General features: G+C 29.7%; 1 protein-coding gene and 1 long non-coding RNA gene across 5 annotated transcripts; one reads left to right on the forward strand and one right to left on the reverse strand.

Moving 5' to 3' along the window:
* Window positions 1-1,279: 1,279 nt before the first annotated feature.
* On the forward strand, window positions 1,280-16,208 carry Vha100-1 (V-type ATPase subunit a family protein Vha100-1). Of its 4 annotated transcripts, none has more exons than XM_083094733.1 (8): window positions 1,280-1,670; window positions 1,859-2,164; window positions 5,524-5,636; window positions 12,856-12,982; window positions 13,125-13,301; window positions 13,647-13,859; window positions 13,938-15,316; window positions 15,572-16,208. In XM_083094733.1, the coding sequence occupies exons 1-8, from the start codon at window positions 1,554-1,556 to the stop codon at window positions 15,672-15,674; spliced, it is 2,535 nt and encodes an 844-aa protein (XP_082950859.1). In that variant the 5' UTR covers window positions 1,280-1,553; the 3' UTR covers window positions 15,675-16,208. The 4 variants fall into 4 exon arrangements, with proteins under 4 accessions (XP_082950859.1, XP_082950862.1, XP_082950861.1 ...); XM_083094736.1 differs by lacking the exon at window positions 5,524-5,636 and adding an exon at window positions 8,338-8,402; XM_083094735.1 differs by having other exon boundaries at window positions 1,282-1,670; window positions 5,551-5,636.
* Window positions 12,397-15,526, reverse strand: LOC145968879 (uncharacterized). Its single transcript, XR_014437904.1, has 2 exons — window positions 13,614-15,526; window positions 12,397-13,443 (listed from the first exon to the last, which is right to left on the reverse strand). It is a non-coding gene; the product is annotated as an uncharacterized LOC145968879 (long non-coding RNA).
* Window positions 16,209-16,491: the final 283 nt, after the last annotated feature.

The raw sequence follows: 16,491 nt of genomic DNA on the forward strand, positions 1-16,491 counted from the left end.
TAATTCTACGGAATGATCGCATTTCGTACGATGCACTACACACGACAGGCTGGATGACGTCATCACTGGAATGTAAACAGAACGCGTTGGTAGCTGTTGGTAGCGTCCATGGGTGCATCCAGAAGCACAACCGCTCATTGAGCGGCTAAGTAGTACTCGAATGTGATTGGTGAATTCAAAGATAGAAACCAATCACATTCAATTGCTACTTAGCTGCTCAGTGAGCGGTTGTGCTTCTGGATGCACCCCATGATAGCGTCGTATTGGGTCTGTTCTTTTTAGCTACACTGCTGCACTAGTGCAATAAGTTGGAAAGAGACAAACATACTTTCTTTCACTCTAACTAATTGCACTAGTGCAGCAGTGCAGCTAAAAAGAACAGGTCCATTATTTACATTTCATAATTGTGACGTCATTCGCACAGTGGAAGTCGAACGGAAAGGTAGCGATCTGTGTTTTTCGAATCACGATCATTCTTTATAATAATTACAATTATCAATCAGCGCGATTAATTAACCTCCTTCGATTTGAAAACGTTCTCAGATCATTTATAAAGGACTTATTTCGCACAATTTAGTCACTTGAAGTAGCCAAGGTAATAAAAAGCGAAATCAAATTCAACTATCTCTCGTTTTATGTTGAGATATTTATTTCTTACATTCGAATATATCTCACATCGATGATTTGTTTTCAGTCGATATATCATGTCTTTTCGTTACTTGAATTAAATAACCTCTCTTCCTCCCTTTCTCTCTCTCTTTCTCTCTCTCTCTCTATTATCGCAATATCTTTACTTCTTTATTGCATTATATAATCAATCGCACGAATTGATAATTGCTAATCATAATATAAATTATAATAATTGTAAGAAATGCTGCAAAATATTTGTTACTGTTAATATATCTATAATAATCTATATTTTCATGATATCAGTAGCACTTATTAATTTGTTTTTTGGCATATATTAATATTAAATTTCGAGATCAAGAGCGCCACATTTGATATTTAATTTGAGAATTATATATTTGAGTTGTTTAATAAATTACAATTATATAAATGGCAATTGTGTGGTACAAAAATAATAATTTATCAGAATTTTTGATAGGTATTATTTATGTGATAATTGATTATGCAATTTCATGTGCCATAAAGATAAATAAATAAATAAATAATATTCAAAAAAAAGAATGAAAAAAATATTGAGAAAAGAATACACACACACACACACTTAAAAACTAGTCGCATAAAAGTGGCTCTCCTTGAATCATATTTAGCATCGAAGTTAACAATCTAGTGTAATATGTAATCTGTGGATGTGATTCAATGCGCGCGCGCGCGTTACCACATGATCTGCGATCGCGCATCTCGTGACTGCACGGGTATCGATTATTATTCGCCCCCTGTCCCTGCCCCTGCCCCTGCCGCGGCTACGGCTTCCACGATCGCAGTTTCAGGAAGAGAAGAAGACGAACGAGAGAGAGTCTTGGCGAACCGTATCGGACAAATAATATCGACGTGATCGTCTTTTCGGCGCGTTATTTCCAACATCAAAGATGGGCTCGCTCTTCCGTAGCGAGGAGATGACATTATGTCAGCTGTTTCTTCAAAGCGAAGCAGCTTACGCCTGTGTCTCCGAACTCGGCGAGCTCGGGCTGGTACAGTTTCGCGATGTAAGTGTTGTACATCTTATTATATTATATTTCGCTCCTTAAAGCCTAATAATAATTTTCTCTCGCCATTCTTCGTAACTTTAATTTTTCATTAGTCATACAAATATAGTCATCCAACACAGACATTTTAAACTATGTGTCCTTGATGACCTCATCATCATAATGTTAATATATCTGTTTCATTTTAGTTAAATCCTGATGTCAATGCTTTTCAACGGAAGTTTGTCAATGAGGTACGTCGTTGTGATGAAATGGAACGCAAGCTACGTTACTTGGAGAAGGAAATCAAGAAAGATGGTATTCCGATGCTGGATACTGGCGAAAATCCAGAAGCTCCACAGCCTCGAGAGATGATAGATCTGGAAGCCACTTTTGAGAAGCTAGAGAATGAATTGCGGGAAGTGAACCAGAATGCTGAGGCGCTTAAACGTAACTTTTTGGAGTTAACTGAGCTCAAACACATTTTACGGAAGACTCAAGTTTTCTTCGATGAGGTAAGTCATTAAATTAGAAATTTTTATTTTTATGATTTAATAATCCGAGCATATGAATTTACTTCTTCAAAAACTATGAACTGCTAAGGAATTTTGAAATCTATTTTATCAAAAAAGGACTTGTAATGAAAAATTATTTGAATGAGATTGTAAAAAGTGTGTTTTGTTTTAATCTGTTGATTGTTTTGTACAATTTGAATGTAAATCTCAGGGGAAAACTTTTGCAATGAGCTGTAAATATCAACAATGGTGCTGTTATTTATCTTGAATGTCAAATTGTTAGATATATAAAAACTTTCTCAGCAATGGAATACTTTATTTCAAAGCGCAATTATTTATTTGGCTTCCAAGATGTTTATTATTGAGTAAGAAACTATTAGATTTGCTACAATTAAATTTTTATTGCAGAGAAATATTATTATATTTGAGAATTTATAAGATAAAAAGATATTTTAGATAATACATACTTATCTACATTATTTGTTTATTTCTGTGAGCTAATATATGATCTCTTTAAGAGAATTAAATATTTTTTAATATATAAATTAGAAATTGATTATAATATATTAATTATAATGCTTCAAAGAGAGAAAGAGAAAGACCTTGAAATTATTCATCATCCTAAGATTTCTTTAACTTGTTTAATATTTTTAAGTTTTCACAGGATACAATATTATTTATAAAAAATTTCTGATAATTTTCTACAAAAGATTGAAAACTATCTCGTTAAAGTGATGAAGTTACAACTTTATAATGTTATTATTGAAGAGAAAAGATTATTAATAGAAGCATAACTGCGCTAAAAAAAGCAATGAGTCTACGAGCTGGGCCAAATTTTTTCTAATGCATGGAAAGCTAAAAAATATGCAAATTAGATATATATATATGTGTGTGTGTATGTGTATATATATATATATATATATATATATATATATATATATATATATATATATATATACACACATATATATATGAAAGCCTGTTTTTGCGCTTGTGCAACTTTAAACAATTGCAATAGAGTATTCTAAAGAAAAATGAAATGAAATAGGACTGTCTGTGACAGGCACAGTGGGTTTCCACTTTTATGAGCTGTCAAACATTAGAATGTTCTTATTGTATGTTACTAATCATATATTGTTGAGTGATTTTAGGATTATTAATGTGTTAGTGTTGCCAACTAACAAAATGCCACTACTGCAAAGGACACAAGTCATTCGCTCCGCCCTATCTCCCTTTATGTCCTTTGAGAATTGTCTAGTCTGGTCACAGTTCCATATGAATTCATTGTATTCAATTATATTTAATCAATTTTAGATTTTTAGATGCTATGTAATATTAATCTCTTTCTAATCACATATAACATAAAAGAATTTTTAGAGAATAATTTATAATGTATATTGTTGTTATCTTTATATAGACAATGTTTCAACACTACTGCACATGAACTGAGAACTGTTATGGATTATGTAAATGTATTTCTTGAAAAAGTAGCCTTTATACTTTTAATATTGTAGATGTTTAATATTAATAACATTTTAAAATGTAGTTGTTTACTATTGTTTAATATTTAATACGTTTTCACTGTAGTTTTTAATAGTTTTCAATTTTTAATATAATTTAATTTAATTTTTTTTCCCATGGCAAGTATCTGTTTTCTCTTTATTTTTCTAATGACATCTTTTGATTTCTATTTTATCCTTCCTTTTTAATCCATTAATCATTTTACTTTTTTCCTTTTTGCATAAATGAAAATCTGTCATTTGACATCGAGAAATATGTATGTTTGAGAACAAACAATTGCACGTATCGTATTTAAGAAAATATTTACACATAATTATTGAATAATTTAATATAAAATAATTTAACTGTAATTCACTTTAATAATATATTATCACTTTAATATATATTATTTAATAATATAAACATTTTAAATTATTTTTTTGAGAAAAAATAAATATAAAAAAATATCTTTAATATTGAATAAAATAATACTATATAACAATGTTAATAATAATAATAATAGTAATAATAATAATAATAATAATAATAAACAATGAACATGACAAATACTACTAATAAATGTAAGCTAATGACATTTTGTTATTGAAAATAATGTAAGATTATCAAAGATTATTAAAACCAATAGAAAGTCCCACAAATAAGCTATTGAGCGCGATATGCAGCATGACATCTTTGTATGATAAATAATGATAATAAATTAATAGTAATGCATGAATTGCACTAACATTATGCGAATTTGTTAAGTATATTATATTATTGAAAGAAAGCATAATATAATTAATTCTAGGAGGGCTGTTCTTTTTAAATCGTACCTTACATGGAACATATTTGTTCGAAAATCTTACATAGCTTCAAATTTTAGAATGTTGATATTTGGATAAAATTCTTAATTTATTTTATTCTAAAAAATTATTAAAATCCGTGCAAATTATATCTATTATTATTATTATACTATTATAGTTTTTTTATACTTTTAGCAGATAAATTTTTAATAATTGTAGAGTTTGAATTTAATAGAAATGATTTAATAGAAATATTTAGAGATTTAGATAAAATATATATAATCGTGACCTCTTTATTGGATTGTTGAATAGAACTCTTTGCATGTGCAGCATGTGTGTGTAGCATGTAGCAAGACTGTAATTTTGTATATATGATGTATGTTACCTTATTTTAATTAATTTATTATAGTTACATATTAATGTCATTATTAATAATCGATAATATAAGCGTTATTTTAATTATTAAGTATAGAATAAAAGAAATTAAAATTGCATGAATACTATTGAATTCATGATGCTTATTTATTGAAGTAAATGCTTGAATCTATGAATTTTTTAACATTGTAATTTTTAATTGTAAACGTTTAGTATTCGATTTTTTGAATTCAATAGTTTTAGGTTTTGAAAAATTTGTATATGTAGAAATTAAATTTATGTTTTTTTATTTAAAATCCATATAAAGTTTGGAATATACAGTATTTTGAATATTTGTAAAATTAATTTTGTGAAATTTCGCATTTCTTAGATTCTTATATATAAATCCTTACATTTTCTAAAAATTCAGAAGTTAAATCTTTTTAGAACATTTTACTCCTTTATTTTTATATCATTAAGCATCATGAAAATTTAAACTTGTTGTTAGACACAGATCAAATATTGAACAAAAGTAGAGAATGAATTTAAGAAAAGATTTCTTCCTCTTCATTTTCTTTTTTGACATCGATAAGTTGAAGAAAATTTCGAAACAAAAAAAAAAGAGAGAAGGAAAGAGAGTCTGCTATGAGCAAGTGGAGCGGGAGATAGGGCGAAAGAGGGGTGACCTGTGTCTGTTGCCAGGCTGAGCATGGAGGTGTCGTGTCGCAGATGGCAGACCCCAGCCGTGAGGAAGAGCAAGTCACTTTATTGGGTGAAGAGGGCCTCCGCGCCGGCGGCCAGGCTCTCAAACTCGGGTAATTAATGTGTGACGTACATCCGTTTAATGCAGAGCGTGGCGACTTTTGAAGGATTCCTCAAAGATGGATGTTATGCATCAAAATTGAATTTTAATTATTATATTTGATTTACCAGATATACATATATAAGAGAATTTCTTAGCTACCATACTAACTTTTATTTATCTTTTTATACTCTTTTTATATTTATAATTGCCTCTATCAAAATTTAGATCTTAATTAATAACTCTTAATTATGGAAAATATCATATAATAATTCCTTAAATTTTTCTTGATATTTTATTTGTACCTAAATTTTTAGATTCTTTGACACTTGGTTCTCAAGAAATTTTCGATTGGATCTTTTAAAAATTTCGATAGTTAACAATTAGCAGTCTTTATAATTCTTAGAAGAGAGTAATATATTAATTTTATATAAAATTTATTTATACATATTATATAATTACATCTCACAAATCTTTTCTTTTTATACAGATGTCTTTATTTAGAGATTTTATTTTCTCTCTCTCTTTCTCTTTCTCTCTCTCTTTTAATACAAGTTTGCTGTTCCAAATCTCCACGCTCTGCATTTTTTTAATCTCCACATGACCGAGAATCATTTTTAGTACGTCATTGCATGTCCACAGTTTGTGTTGTAAAATATGCACTGCTAAATTTCGCAGTGCGTTTCATTACTAATATCAATCTTTGGATTGCCGAATACGAACATATATTCAGATTTTCTAATTGATTTCCAAATTTTTCTTTAGCAATTCTTGACAATAAGTATTTCTATCTTTTTTCATTTATATTTTTTTATATTATTTTATCTTATATTTATTATTGCAATATTTTATATCTTATGTTATTTATACATGTATCTTATAAACTATTAGAGGTCAACAGAAATATTTGACAATTTTGAAAGAATTTAAAGAATAAGAAGATTAATCTCGAATACAAAATTACGGCTGAAAACACTCATTCTGATGAATATTGCAGTGCTTATGAAATATTCGATGAATTGTAGTAATACATTTATTATTCTCGAAATACATTTCCATTATAAATGTTCGACATATCGGATATCAATCTATGACTGAACTTGATTGAAATGCTTTGAATTTGACAGGTGTGCAAAATCAATACTTCTAGTCTTACGATTCTCCTCACAATTATGTTTCAAAATTGTCAGATATTTCTGGCGGTATTTGTATAACTCTTATTGTTTCGCACATAATTTTTCTTATATATTTTCTTATAGTTTATTCACTATATATTTATTATTACAAATAGAAAAATATTCGTCGAAATTTAATTAATGGATCATTTTATTTTAATCGGTAATCCAAAGATAAAAAATGATTTGAAAAATAAACGAAACTAGGTGAATATTTTTATATGTATTCTCGAATACGTGATTTTGTAGTAGGCTAAGATATATCGTAAAATCGCAAAAATAAGTCGAGCTTAATATAAATAACGTACACATTACACACTCAATATACGTGTTGTCTTTATTTATAACATGATGCATACTATGTAGTATAAATTTCTGTTGTATATATGTGTGTGTGTGTGTGTAAATTTTTGAAAATATGATTTTTATAATATATAATAAATATAATACACACACAAGTGAGAAGCATATTTCAAAATTAGTTTTTGAAAAGCTGAATTTGAATATTTAATTATTCTAAGATTTCAAATTGTTGAAAAATCGGGGTTTGAAACTTTTCAAGATTTCGAGTTTTTCTAAACTTAGATACTTGAGATTTCCAACAAATTTTATCTTCCCTTTTTTTAGAACTTTGAATAATTAATTACACAATACTAATTACACAATAGCTTTTGTGCATAAAACTATATATTATCTAACATTATTATTTATATTTAAGAAAATATTATATTGCATTACAATTATTACTCTAATCTATCACATATTGTGTTAGAAATTCAGTTTAAATATTATCATATAAAAAAAAGAAATTGCGCCCAGCACGAAGCTTTTCTGTACAAAATGTTCAAGGAAAAGGGAGTGTAAAAGATTGACCGAGATATACGTCCTTGAATTTTTGAATCTTTTTCCTTTTTCTCTTCATACACATTATAGAATTGAATTTCTCTATTATCAAAATCGAATATTTTCTATATTCAAAAAATTTTACATTCAAATGGCATATACACAAAATGAAAATGCTATATATATACTTTATATTTACTTTTTACTAATTTTTTATAACTTTCGAATAAACAGTTAGTCTATTAAATATGACTATATTCTATTAAATACTGAGAATTATGCCTTGCATCAATAATATATTATTAACATCATTAAAGTAAACGTAAACTGATAAGTAAAAAACTGGCTTAAAATGATACGCGTAGTATTTTCTTTTTTCTTTTTTTTTTTCTTTTTTCATTTAACGTGGAAAATTAGAAATAGTGGAGCAGCATCGCAGTTGTGGAAATATTAAGAATAAGACAGTTAGAAGACTAACAATTCTGGAATTATTAGCATTAATGATATAAAAATGTTAAGATTTGGTTGCAGTGATAGAAGATGACAATGTAAAAGAAAAAATTTAAATTAGAAAAAGACAATATTCGAAAAAAATTTAGAATAGAGAATTTCGATTGTATATGTTATAACCGGTATATCGAAGGCTAGATTCACTATAGTAGAGGCATCCTACGTCAGTGTATTCTGTGATTACAGCACCTATATACTGCATCTATATATGCGGCAGACACCGTAGGAGTGCGTTATAGGAGCCCGCTCAGGCAAGCTGTTATCAACCGTTATTTGCGAATCTGTTTGCGAAATTGTTTGCCTTGATGTTATTGCCTAATGTTTATCCAAGCTCCATCGCTCAATAAGTAAAGCCACATCCTTCTTGCGTTGCTGGAGCATCCTTCATGAAGACTTTCATTCGATGAGGAAATCCTTTACTCTTTTACAAATTTTAATTCTTATGATTTTATCTTTTTTTCCGATTTTTATATCTGGCTATTTTCCTGTTCCATTAGAATGTATTATAGAGACTCTCCTAGAATCGTAAATTTTCGATTTCTATGTCTTCTAGAGATCCTTATTTATCGTTAAATTCTTGATCCATTAGATTCTAAGTCTTATAGATTTCCAAATAATATTTTCTTTATTGTTAGTAATAATAATCAATATAAATATTGAATTCTAGATTCTTGATATTATCCAAATAATTATCTTTGTATCATTCCCATATATTTCCAGTACTTGTTTTAGATCCATCAAGCTTCCAATAATAGTTGATAGTAAATTTTTTTACGTTCTTCGTCTTCGGGGATGCCTCTGCAACTAAAAACACACTTGAAAGACAGACGCGACTGTTCGCTTTCACAAATAACCATTCATTGTTTACTGATCAATTGCAAAAAAATGGAGGAAAAATCGGCGAGAAATCACGCCGACTAATAACAGTTGATACAGTTTGATTCGGTTTGTCATCCGTTTTTAATATCGCTAAAGCAGAAAAATTCAAACTGTATCGAATATCTTCAATCTAAGCGATCGAGATCCGATGTTCATCTTCCGATCTCGACACTCGCGCGACAAAATTGTTGTAATAATTTCTCGTTGTAGTGATACACAACGTTGTAAATAACAATAAATGATGATGGTGTGGCCATGGGTATGTATAACAATGTTCTCACTCCTTAACAAAGGATTGTTTGTTTGTCTGTGTATGTTCTCTTAAGCATATCGCTTACTCGCATGCTTTTTGCACTTGTCCTTATTCTTTGTTATGTTAATCAAGATCAGTGTGGATTATTAAATCGTTAAGGATGCTTTGTTGGATTCCGTTTTAAATATTTAAGTGCTTGAATTTTTTTAATATCGAGGATTTAAAGTTCTAAAATACAAATTACATATCTCTTAAAAATTTTTTTAAATAAATACTTTATCTTCTAATAATCTCAATTTTTAATATTTTAACATTGATATCTTCACTTACATCTCGAAAATCTCGGATCGATTACAATTTTTTATAAAATGAAAAGATATCTTTGTAGATTTTAAAAATAGAAATTTCGAAAATTATCTAACATTCAAATTTCTTAACACTGCAAGCAATAGAAACCAACAAAAGCTCTTTAACGATTTAACGGTTTGGCTTATGATGTGCTTGAATAAATTGTTTTTATTTCTTATTTTGCATCTGCCAATGATGATCTTAACTTGAACAACTTCCCATTAATTGGGCAAAATTATGAAAATCAGATAAATTTAATAGCATTGTCGATTTTAAAACGATTTGATCGATTATTTTTTTGAGGAAGTCCTCACAATATGTATTAAAAATCGCTGAATAAAATAATAATGGCTTATAAATTTTTTTTCAGATTGTTCGATAAATAAGAATATTGCCACATACTTTTTCTAATATTTGAGCTATCTGAACTGAGATCCAATGTTTGCCATTGTTTAAAATATTCGGTAGGCACGACTGATTAATTAAGATTAAGGAAACTCTAAAAATTTTAATGACATTTTTCTATATATGTATTTACATGTGTATATATGCACGTTTATTTTTTTATTTTATTTTATTTTTTTAACATATAAATACATTTTTATTTATTTTGTGAAAATATTTGTCATATAATATATATTATATATTGATTTTAATAATCCTAATAATTATATTCATATGTAATATATATCTAAAAAAATATATAAAGAATATTTTTTTATCTTAGTAATATAAATTACACGAGCATCTATCGCACAGTCGTGCCTCTGATTCGTTTTTAATTATCATTCTCAGTAACTGTTTAACGTTTTATTATTAATCGTTATCGTTATCCCACATATGTTTGAAAAATTCAAATTTAGCTCAATAACATGACGAACTTGAGATATATCGGTGCAATGATTAATAATAATTTTAAAATGCCTCTAAAAATACATTTTGCACTACAATCTTTCTAGAGAATCAAGATTTAAAATTAACAGGAATTTTGTAAGGATTCAATTAAGAATAAAGAATTCGAAAATTCGAGGCATTTAAAGACGTTTAAATTAAATTTTTTATTATTGTATTAGTTTCTAAAAGATTTTAATTAAAAATATAATAGAAAAATTTTGGATAAAGAGAAACAGCTCGATGACAGATAATGACACTGGCTTTTGATTTAAGAAAAAAATAAAAAATCTGCAAATTTTAAATATAAAATCTCTTGTAACTTTCTATAATGTACCTCTTTATATAATACCATTATTGTTTTTTATTATGTAGTTATAAAATATTATTTTATTATATAATTATAAAATAATTGTGAGTTTTTGTTAAAAAATTATCCTATTATTATCACAAGTAATTATCCTATTATTAACATAATAAAAAGGACTTGTTTAGTAATCGTCGTAAGATTAAATTACGAAGATGATGAATTGCATCAAATTTTCATTTTTTTACAAACATCATCGCGTGAAAAATCTTGAGATTACTTATATATTATTTGTACCTATTATTTGTAAATAATCTTGTTTGTAAAACAAGTCGCAGTAACAAGAAATATCTCAAGTTCGTTTTAGACGATTAAAATAGACGAGACAAAGCAAAATTCGTACAAACGAAAGACAAAGTGGCAAGTTGGAGCATTGTGGTCGTTTCTGGTGTGGCTAATGTGGTTGTGTCTTGTCTGTTGTGTCGTCAGCAAGAGCACGCGGGCTTGAACCCCACCGAGTCCATGACACGTGCGTTGATTAGCGATGATAATATCGCCCGCCAGTCCGCCCTCGGCCCTGTCCAGTTGGGGTACGTACTCCCTTTACTAATTAATCCCTTCATCCTGTCGCGCTAAGTCTCAGGAATATCCATAGAATCAAATAAACCCAGAATTTATTTAAAAAATTGAAAAATTTTTTTTTTAATAACAATTAATAATAAAACATGTAAAACGCAGAGACTTAAGCACTTTTAGATCATTTTAATGAAGTTAAAAACAATCCCACGTTTAAGGAGTTAGAACTTTAAGAAAATATTATTTATAGTTTATTCATTTCTCAAGGAATTTTTTTTCTTATTTTTCAGACAAAATTTCAGGATTGGATTTTTGTAAGTGTATATAATTTTTTTTAATAATTTAAAAGCAAATTGTCTTCTATGAATTTTTCAGTATATTCATAACGTCAGATCCTTGGAGATACAATTCTCGGATTTTTTGATTCTTTGGAGATACCTGGAATCTTATTACTCCGATATTTTAATTCCTTAGAATCCTAAATCTTTATAATTTTATATTTTCAATATTTTTAAATCCTAAAAGGTTCGAGAATTATAAATATTTGGATATCGAATTATAAGATTCGTAAGTACTCTCACATTTATAATATTAAATATGATAATTTTAATTATTCTGAGTTTCATTTTCTCTTGTGTGAAGATTACATAATTATAGACCTTTCAGGATTTAAGAATCTCAAAACTTAGAAAAATGCACCGAATAATATCTAAAAAAATATAAAAGCTTACTGCAAAGATTTTATCCATAAATATAGAAAAATATTTTTATTAGGTAGTTGTAAAATTTTTCTAATTTCTTTAATTGAGAGAGGCAATTTTTAGGCAAAATCAAATGTTTGCGATAATAATTTTAATTTTATTGTAATGAAATTTTCTTAAAATAATAAAAAATTGCACTTTTTTATATTACACATTAGAATTCTTATATCTTGTGGAGTTTATCTTTGGCTAAAAAATGACATCAAAAATTAAAATAATTAAAAATACACATACATCGATCTAATAAAAATATATTGACACAAATTCTATACATACTTGGCATAATTAATGATCCAATGAGCATACCCCGATTTATTCCTGTGACACACGTATGCTATTTGTTGGAGTTTGTCGTTCAAAGAATATGTTTCAAGGAGGATCATTGACAGATTACATTGCTGCAAGGTATGTAAAAAAAAAAATAAAGAGACAGACCATGGCTACAGAAATCATCATTTTTCTATTTTTTGACTAGCAATTTCCCACAGAAAATCCGCACGAGTCGTTGACCGATACAGATTGAAGATTTTCATTATAACGCCATAAAAGTGATCATCATGATGCTTTATTCGAAGAAACCGTAATCGCGGCGAGTTTCATGCAGTTTGCACATAGACACTTTAAATATCTGATCTTTAATCGGTCCTTATATGTTTATTAATATGATGTTTGTGTCATCACGCGAGCAGTTTCGTCGCGGGAGTCATCCTGAGGGAACGCATCCCCGCGTTCGAGCGTATGTTATGGCGAGCATGCCGCGGAAATGTCTTTTTGCGCCAGGCGGAAATCGAGACTCCTTTAGAAGATCCATCGACGGTGAGTGTACAATGCGTATTTAAATCGAAGAACTTGAGGCTGAGACTGTATTTGAACTCTAATCATTATTATATCGTGATTAAGTCGAAGTTTATGATTAATCGCAGAAATATAAATAATAACTCAATAATGATATATTTAGGGGGACCAGGTGTACAAATCAGTCTTCATCATCTTCTTCCAAGGAGATCAACTGAAAACTCGTGTAAAAAAGATCTGCGAAGGCTTCAGAGCGACCTTGTATCCCTGTCCAGAAGCACCGGCTGATCGCAGGGAAATGGCGATGGGCGTTATGACTCGCATCGAAGACTTGAACACTGTAAGAATATCATATTTTTATGTTTATAATGTATGTATAGTGTTATAATGTATAATATACTATATTTTCCCCTTTGCGTGCTTCATATATATGGATATAGGATATTTAAAACCGTCATCTTGATTTATGTCAATACTATTATCTGTAAAAAATGAATTTAATTAAAATTAATTTTAAAAAGAACATGAAATGTGGGTCAATTACAATTTTTATAAATTGAAGCATTTGGAAACTTGAAAGTGACGTTTGATTTTTTAAATGAAAACATTAAATTTTTTTTAAGTCAATCTTATAATTAGTCATTTAATTTACCGAATTGATGTTAATCGAGCAATTGTTTTCTAGGTCCTAGGACAGACACAAGATCATCGTCATCGTGTCCTAGTAGCTGCCGCAAAGAATATTAAGAACTGGTTCGTCAAAGTCCGCAAGATTAAAGCGATTTATCATACTCTGAATCTTTTCAATCTCGATGTCACTCAAAAATGCCTGATCGCTGAATGCTGGGTACCTGTCCTGGACATTGAGACTATTCAGCTAGCATTAAGACGCGGAACGGTAATTAACGAATTGCGATTTTTATCATTTCTTCCCTCGTGAAACAAAAGATTAATCCATATTTTGTGTTATATTTAGGAACGTAGCGGAAGTTCTGTACCTCCTATTTTGAATCGCATGGAGACTTTCGAAGATCCGCCAACGTATAATCGTACAAACAAGTTCACGAAGGGCTTCCAAGCGTTGATCGATGCTTACGGAATCGCTTCTTATCGCGAGATGAACCCTACGCCCTATACTATCATCACATTCCCATTTTTATTCGCGATAATGTTCGGCGATAGTGGTCATGGCCTCATTATGTTTTTGTTCGGCGGTTGGATGGTGTTGAAAGAGAAACCATTAGCGGCTAAGAAAAGCGATAACGAAATCTGGAATATATTCTTCGGCGGTCGTTACATCATTTTTCTTATGGGCCTGTTTTCCATGTACACCGGTCTCATCTACAATGACATATTCTCCAAATCACTCAACATTTTCGGCTCTAACTGGTTGATTAATTATAATCGTAGCACCATTCAGCATAATAAGGATCTGCAATTAAATCCCAGTTCTGAAGATTATATCGATTATCCGTACCCATTTGGCTTGGATCCGGTATGGCAACTGGCGGAGAATAAGATCATCTTCCAAAATTCATACAAAATGAAGATCTCCATTATCTTTGGAGTAATACACATGCTATTTGGCGTACTAGTGGGATTATGGAATCACATGTATTTTAAGAAGCGTCTCAGCATCACTTGCGAATTTGTGCCGCAGGTGATCTTTCTCTTGGCGTTATTTTTCTACATGGTGTTGCTCATGTTCATCAAATGGATCAAATATGGTCCCAAGAACGATCTGATCGATGGACCCGGTTGTGCACCTTCGGTCCTCATCACTTTCATCAACATGGTTCTATTTAAACCTGCCACTAAAGTTGGCCAATGCGAGCCGTACATGTATGGCGGTCAGAGTGGTTTACAAAAGTTTTTAGTGGTCGTAGCTTTACTCTGCGTGCCATGGATGCTGCTGGCGAAGCCAATTTCGTTAATGCGCAACCGCAGAAAGCAGCATTATCAGCTCAACAATCACGGCGCCGAAAATGGTGACGTGGAAGCTAGCATGGGAACTTTACAGCAGAGTGGAGGTGTTACCCAAAATGGCGGTCACAAGGAGGAGGAAGAAAATATGATGGAAATATTTATTCATCAAGGCATTCACACCATCGAGTATGTTCTTGGCAGCGTGTCGCACACCGCGTCCTACTTGCGTCTCTGGGCCTTATCTTTGGCCCATGCCCAGTTGTCCGAGGTATTGTGGAACATGGTGATGAGAAATGGTCTGGCGAGAGAGGGCTGGGATGGCGGCATCGTGCTGTATGCCATCTTTGCCTTTTGGGCGGTACTCACTGTGGGCATTCTTGTACTCATGGAAGGCCTTTCAGCATTTCTGCATACACTTCGTTTACATTGGTAAAATTTCGTTCGCAAAATATTTTTATAAGCTTATTATTATTACTGTATAGATAAAACTCGAATAATTATATTTTATATATAATGTTATTAAATATTTAAATATTTAATAATTTATTTTAATATTTAAATTATATATTAATATTTAAATATTTAATAAATTATGTTATTTTCATATAATCTAATTAATAATAATACTTATGCTTACTGATGAATCTACATTAATTTATTTGTAACTCACTTTTTATCTTCTAGGGTGGAATTCCAGAGCAAATTCTATTCTGGCTTGGGCTATAGTTTCCAGCCATTCTCTTTCGAAATCATCCTCGATGCCGCACAGGCCACTACTGAGGATTAAAATAATTAGTATCATTAATTAACAATTGTCGTTGATTATTGTTGTTAATATGAATGTAGGACATGGCGAATTTATTAGTTACTTCTTCGGATAAGTCAGTTATGAATAATTAATGAGTCTCTTATGAATAGGAATATGTATGTAGAGTTGATTAAGTTATAATCAAAATATGAAAATTATTTCTCTACATCTCGATAATTTAACCACAAGCGAACATAGCATTTGAAAAAAAAGTTATGAGATTTAAAGCACACATAAAGTCATGACAAGAGAATATTCTCGTTATATTATAAGTTTCTTCTTAATTGAGAAATAATATATAATTGAATTTTTGTGTGAAAGCTAAATTTTTTTTTCTCTGCCATCTAATATATAAAATCTTGCATGAATTCTTATATACGAGCGATATGGAATTCTTACACATTGTAGAACCTACAGAAAACAAATGTACTCGAAAAACAAAAATGTACGTCACTTAGACGATTGATCGATGTTGTTTCGTACATCTATACATAATAAAGGATGTGGCATATATGGAAAGGTGTTTTATGAAAATTTGGTGATTGTATCATGCTACGATTTAGTATTCGGCAAGACGACTTGTGTGCGATTTGTCGAGATTAATTTCGTTCTTTGAGATCCGAAAAACTTTTCCAAACCTTTATCTTCATATTCCTTTTAACGCTAAATGTTGTTTGATTTTCGATTCATGCAATATAACACATCAATTGAAACTAAGCTAAAATTGAAACTATATAATAACGAATGTAATAATTAAGAGACAAATTGCAATTGTAAATTTTTTTATTTGTAAGAA

This window comes from Camponotus vicinus, unplaced genomic scaffold (assembly GCF_025532165.1).
Source record: "Camponotus vicinus isolate PSW18456_S1 unplaced genomic scaffold, iyCamVici1.0 SCAF_3, whole genome shotgun sequence".
In the NCBI taxonomy this organism is placed as follows: Eukaryota; Metazoa; Arthropoda; class Insecta; order Hymenoptera; family Formicidae; genus Camponotus; species Camponotus vicinus.

Bases quoted from the DNA above. Each gene is read 5' to 3' on its own strand.
- Vha100-1 (XM_083094733.1), top strand. From the start codon at position 1,554: ATGGGCTCGCTCTTCCGTAGCGAGGAGATGACATTATGTCAGCTGTTT. The intron at 13,302-13,646 runs GTAAGAATATCA...ATTGTTTTCTAG, and splicing joins GCATCGAAGACTTGAACACT to GTCCTAGGACAGACACAAGA. The intron at 15,317-15,571 runs GTAAAATTTCGT...TTTATCTTCTAG, and splicing joins CATACACTTCGTTTACATTG to GGTGGAATTCCAGAGCAAAT.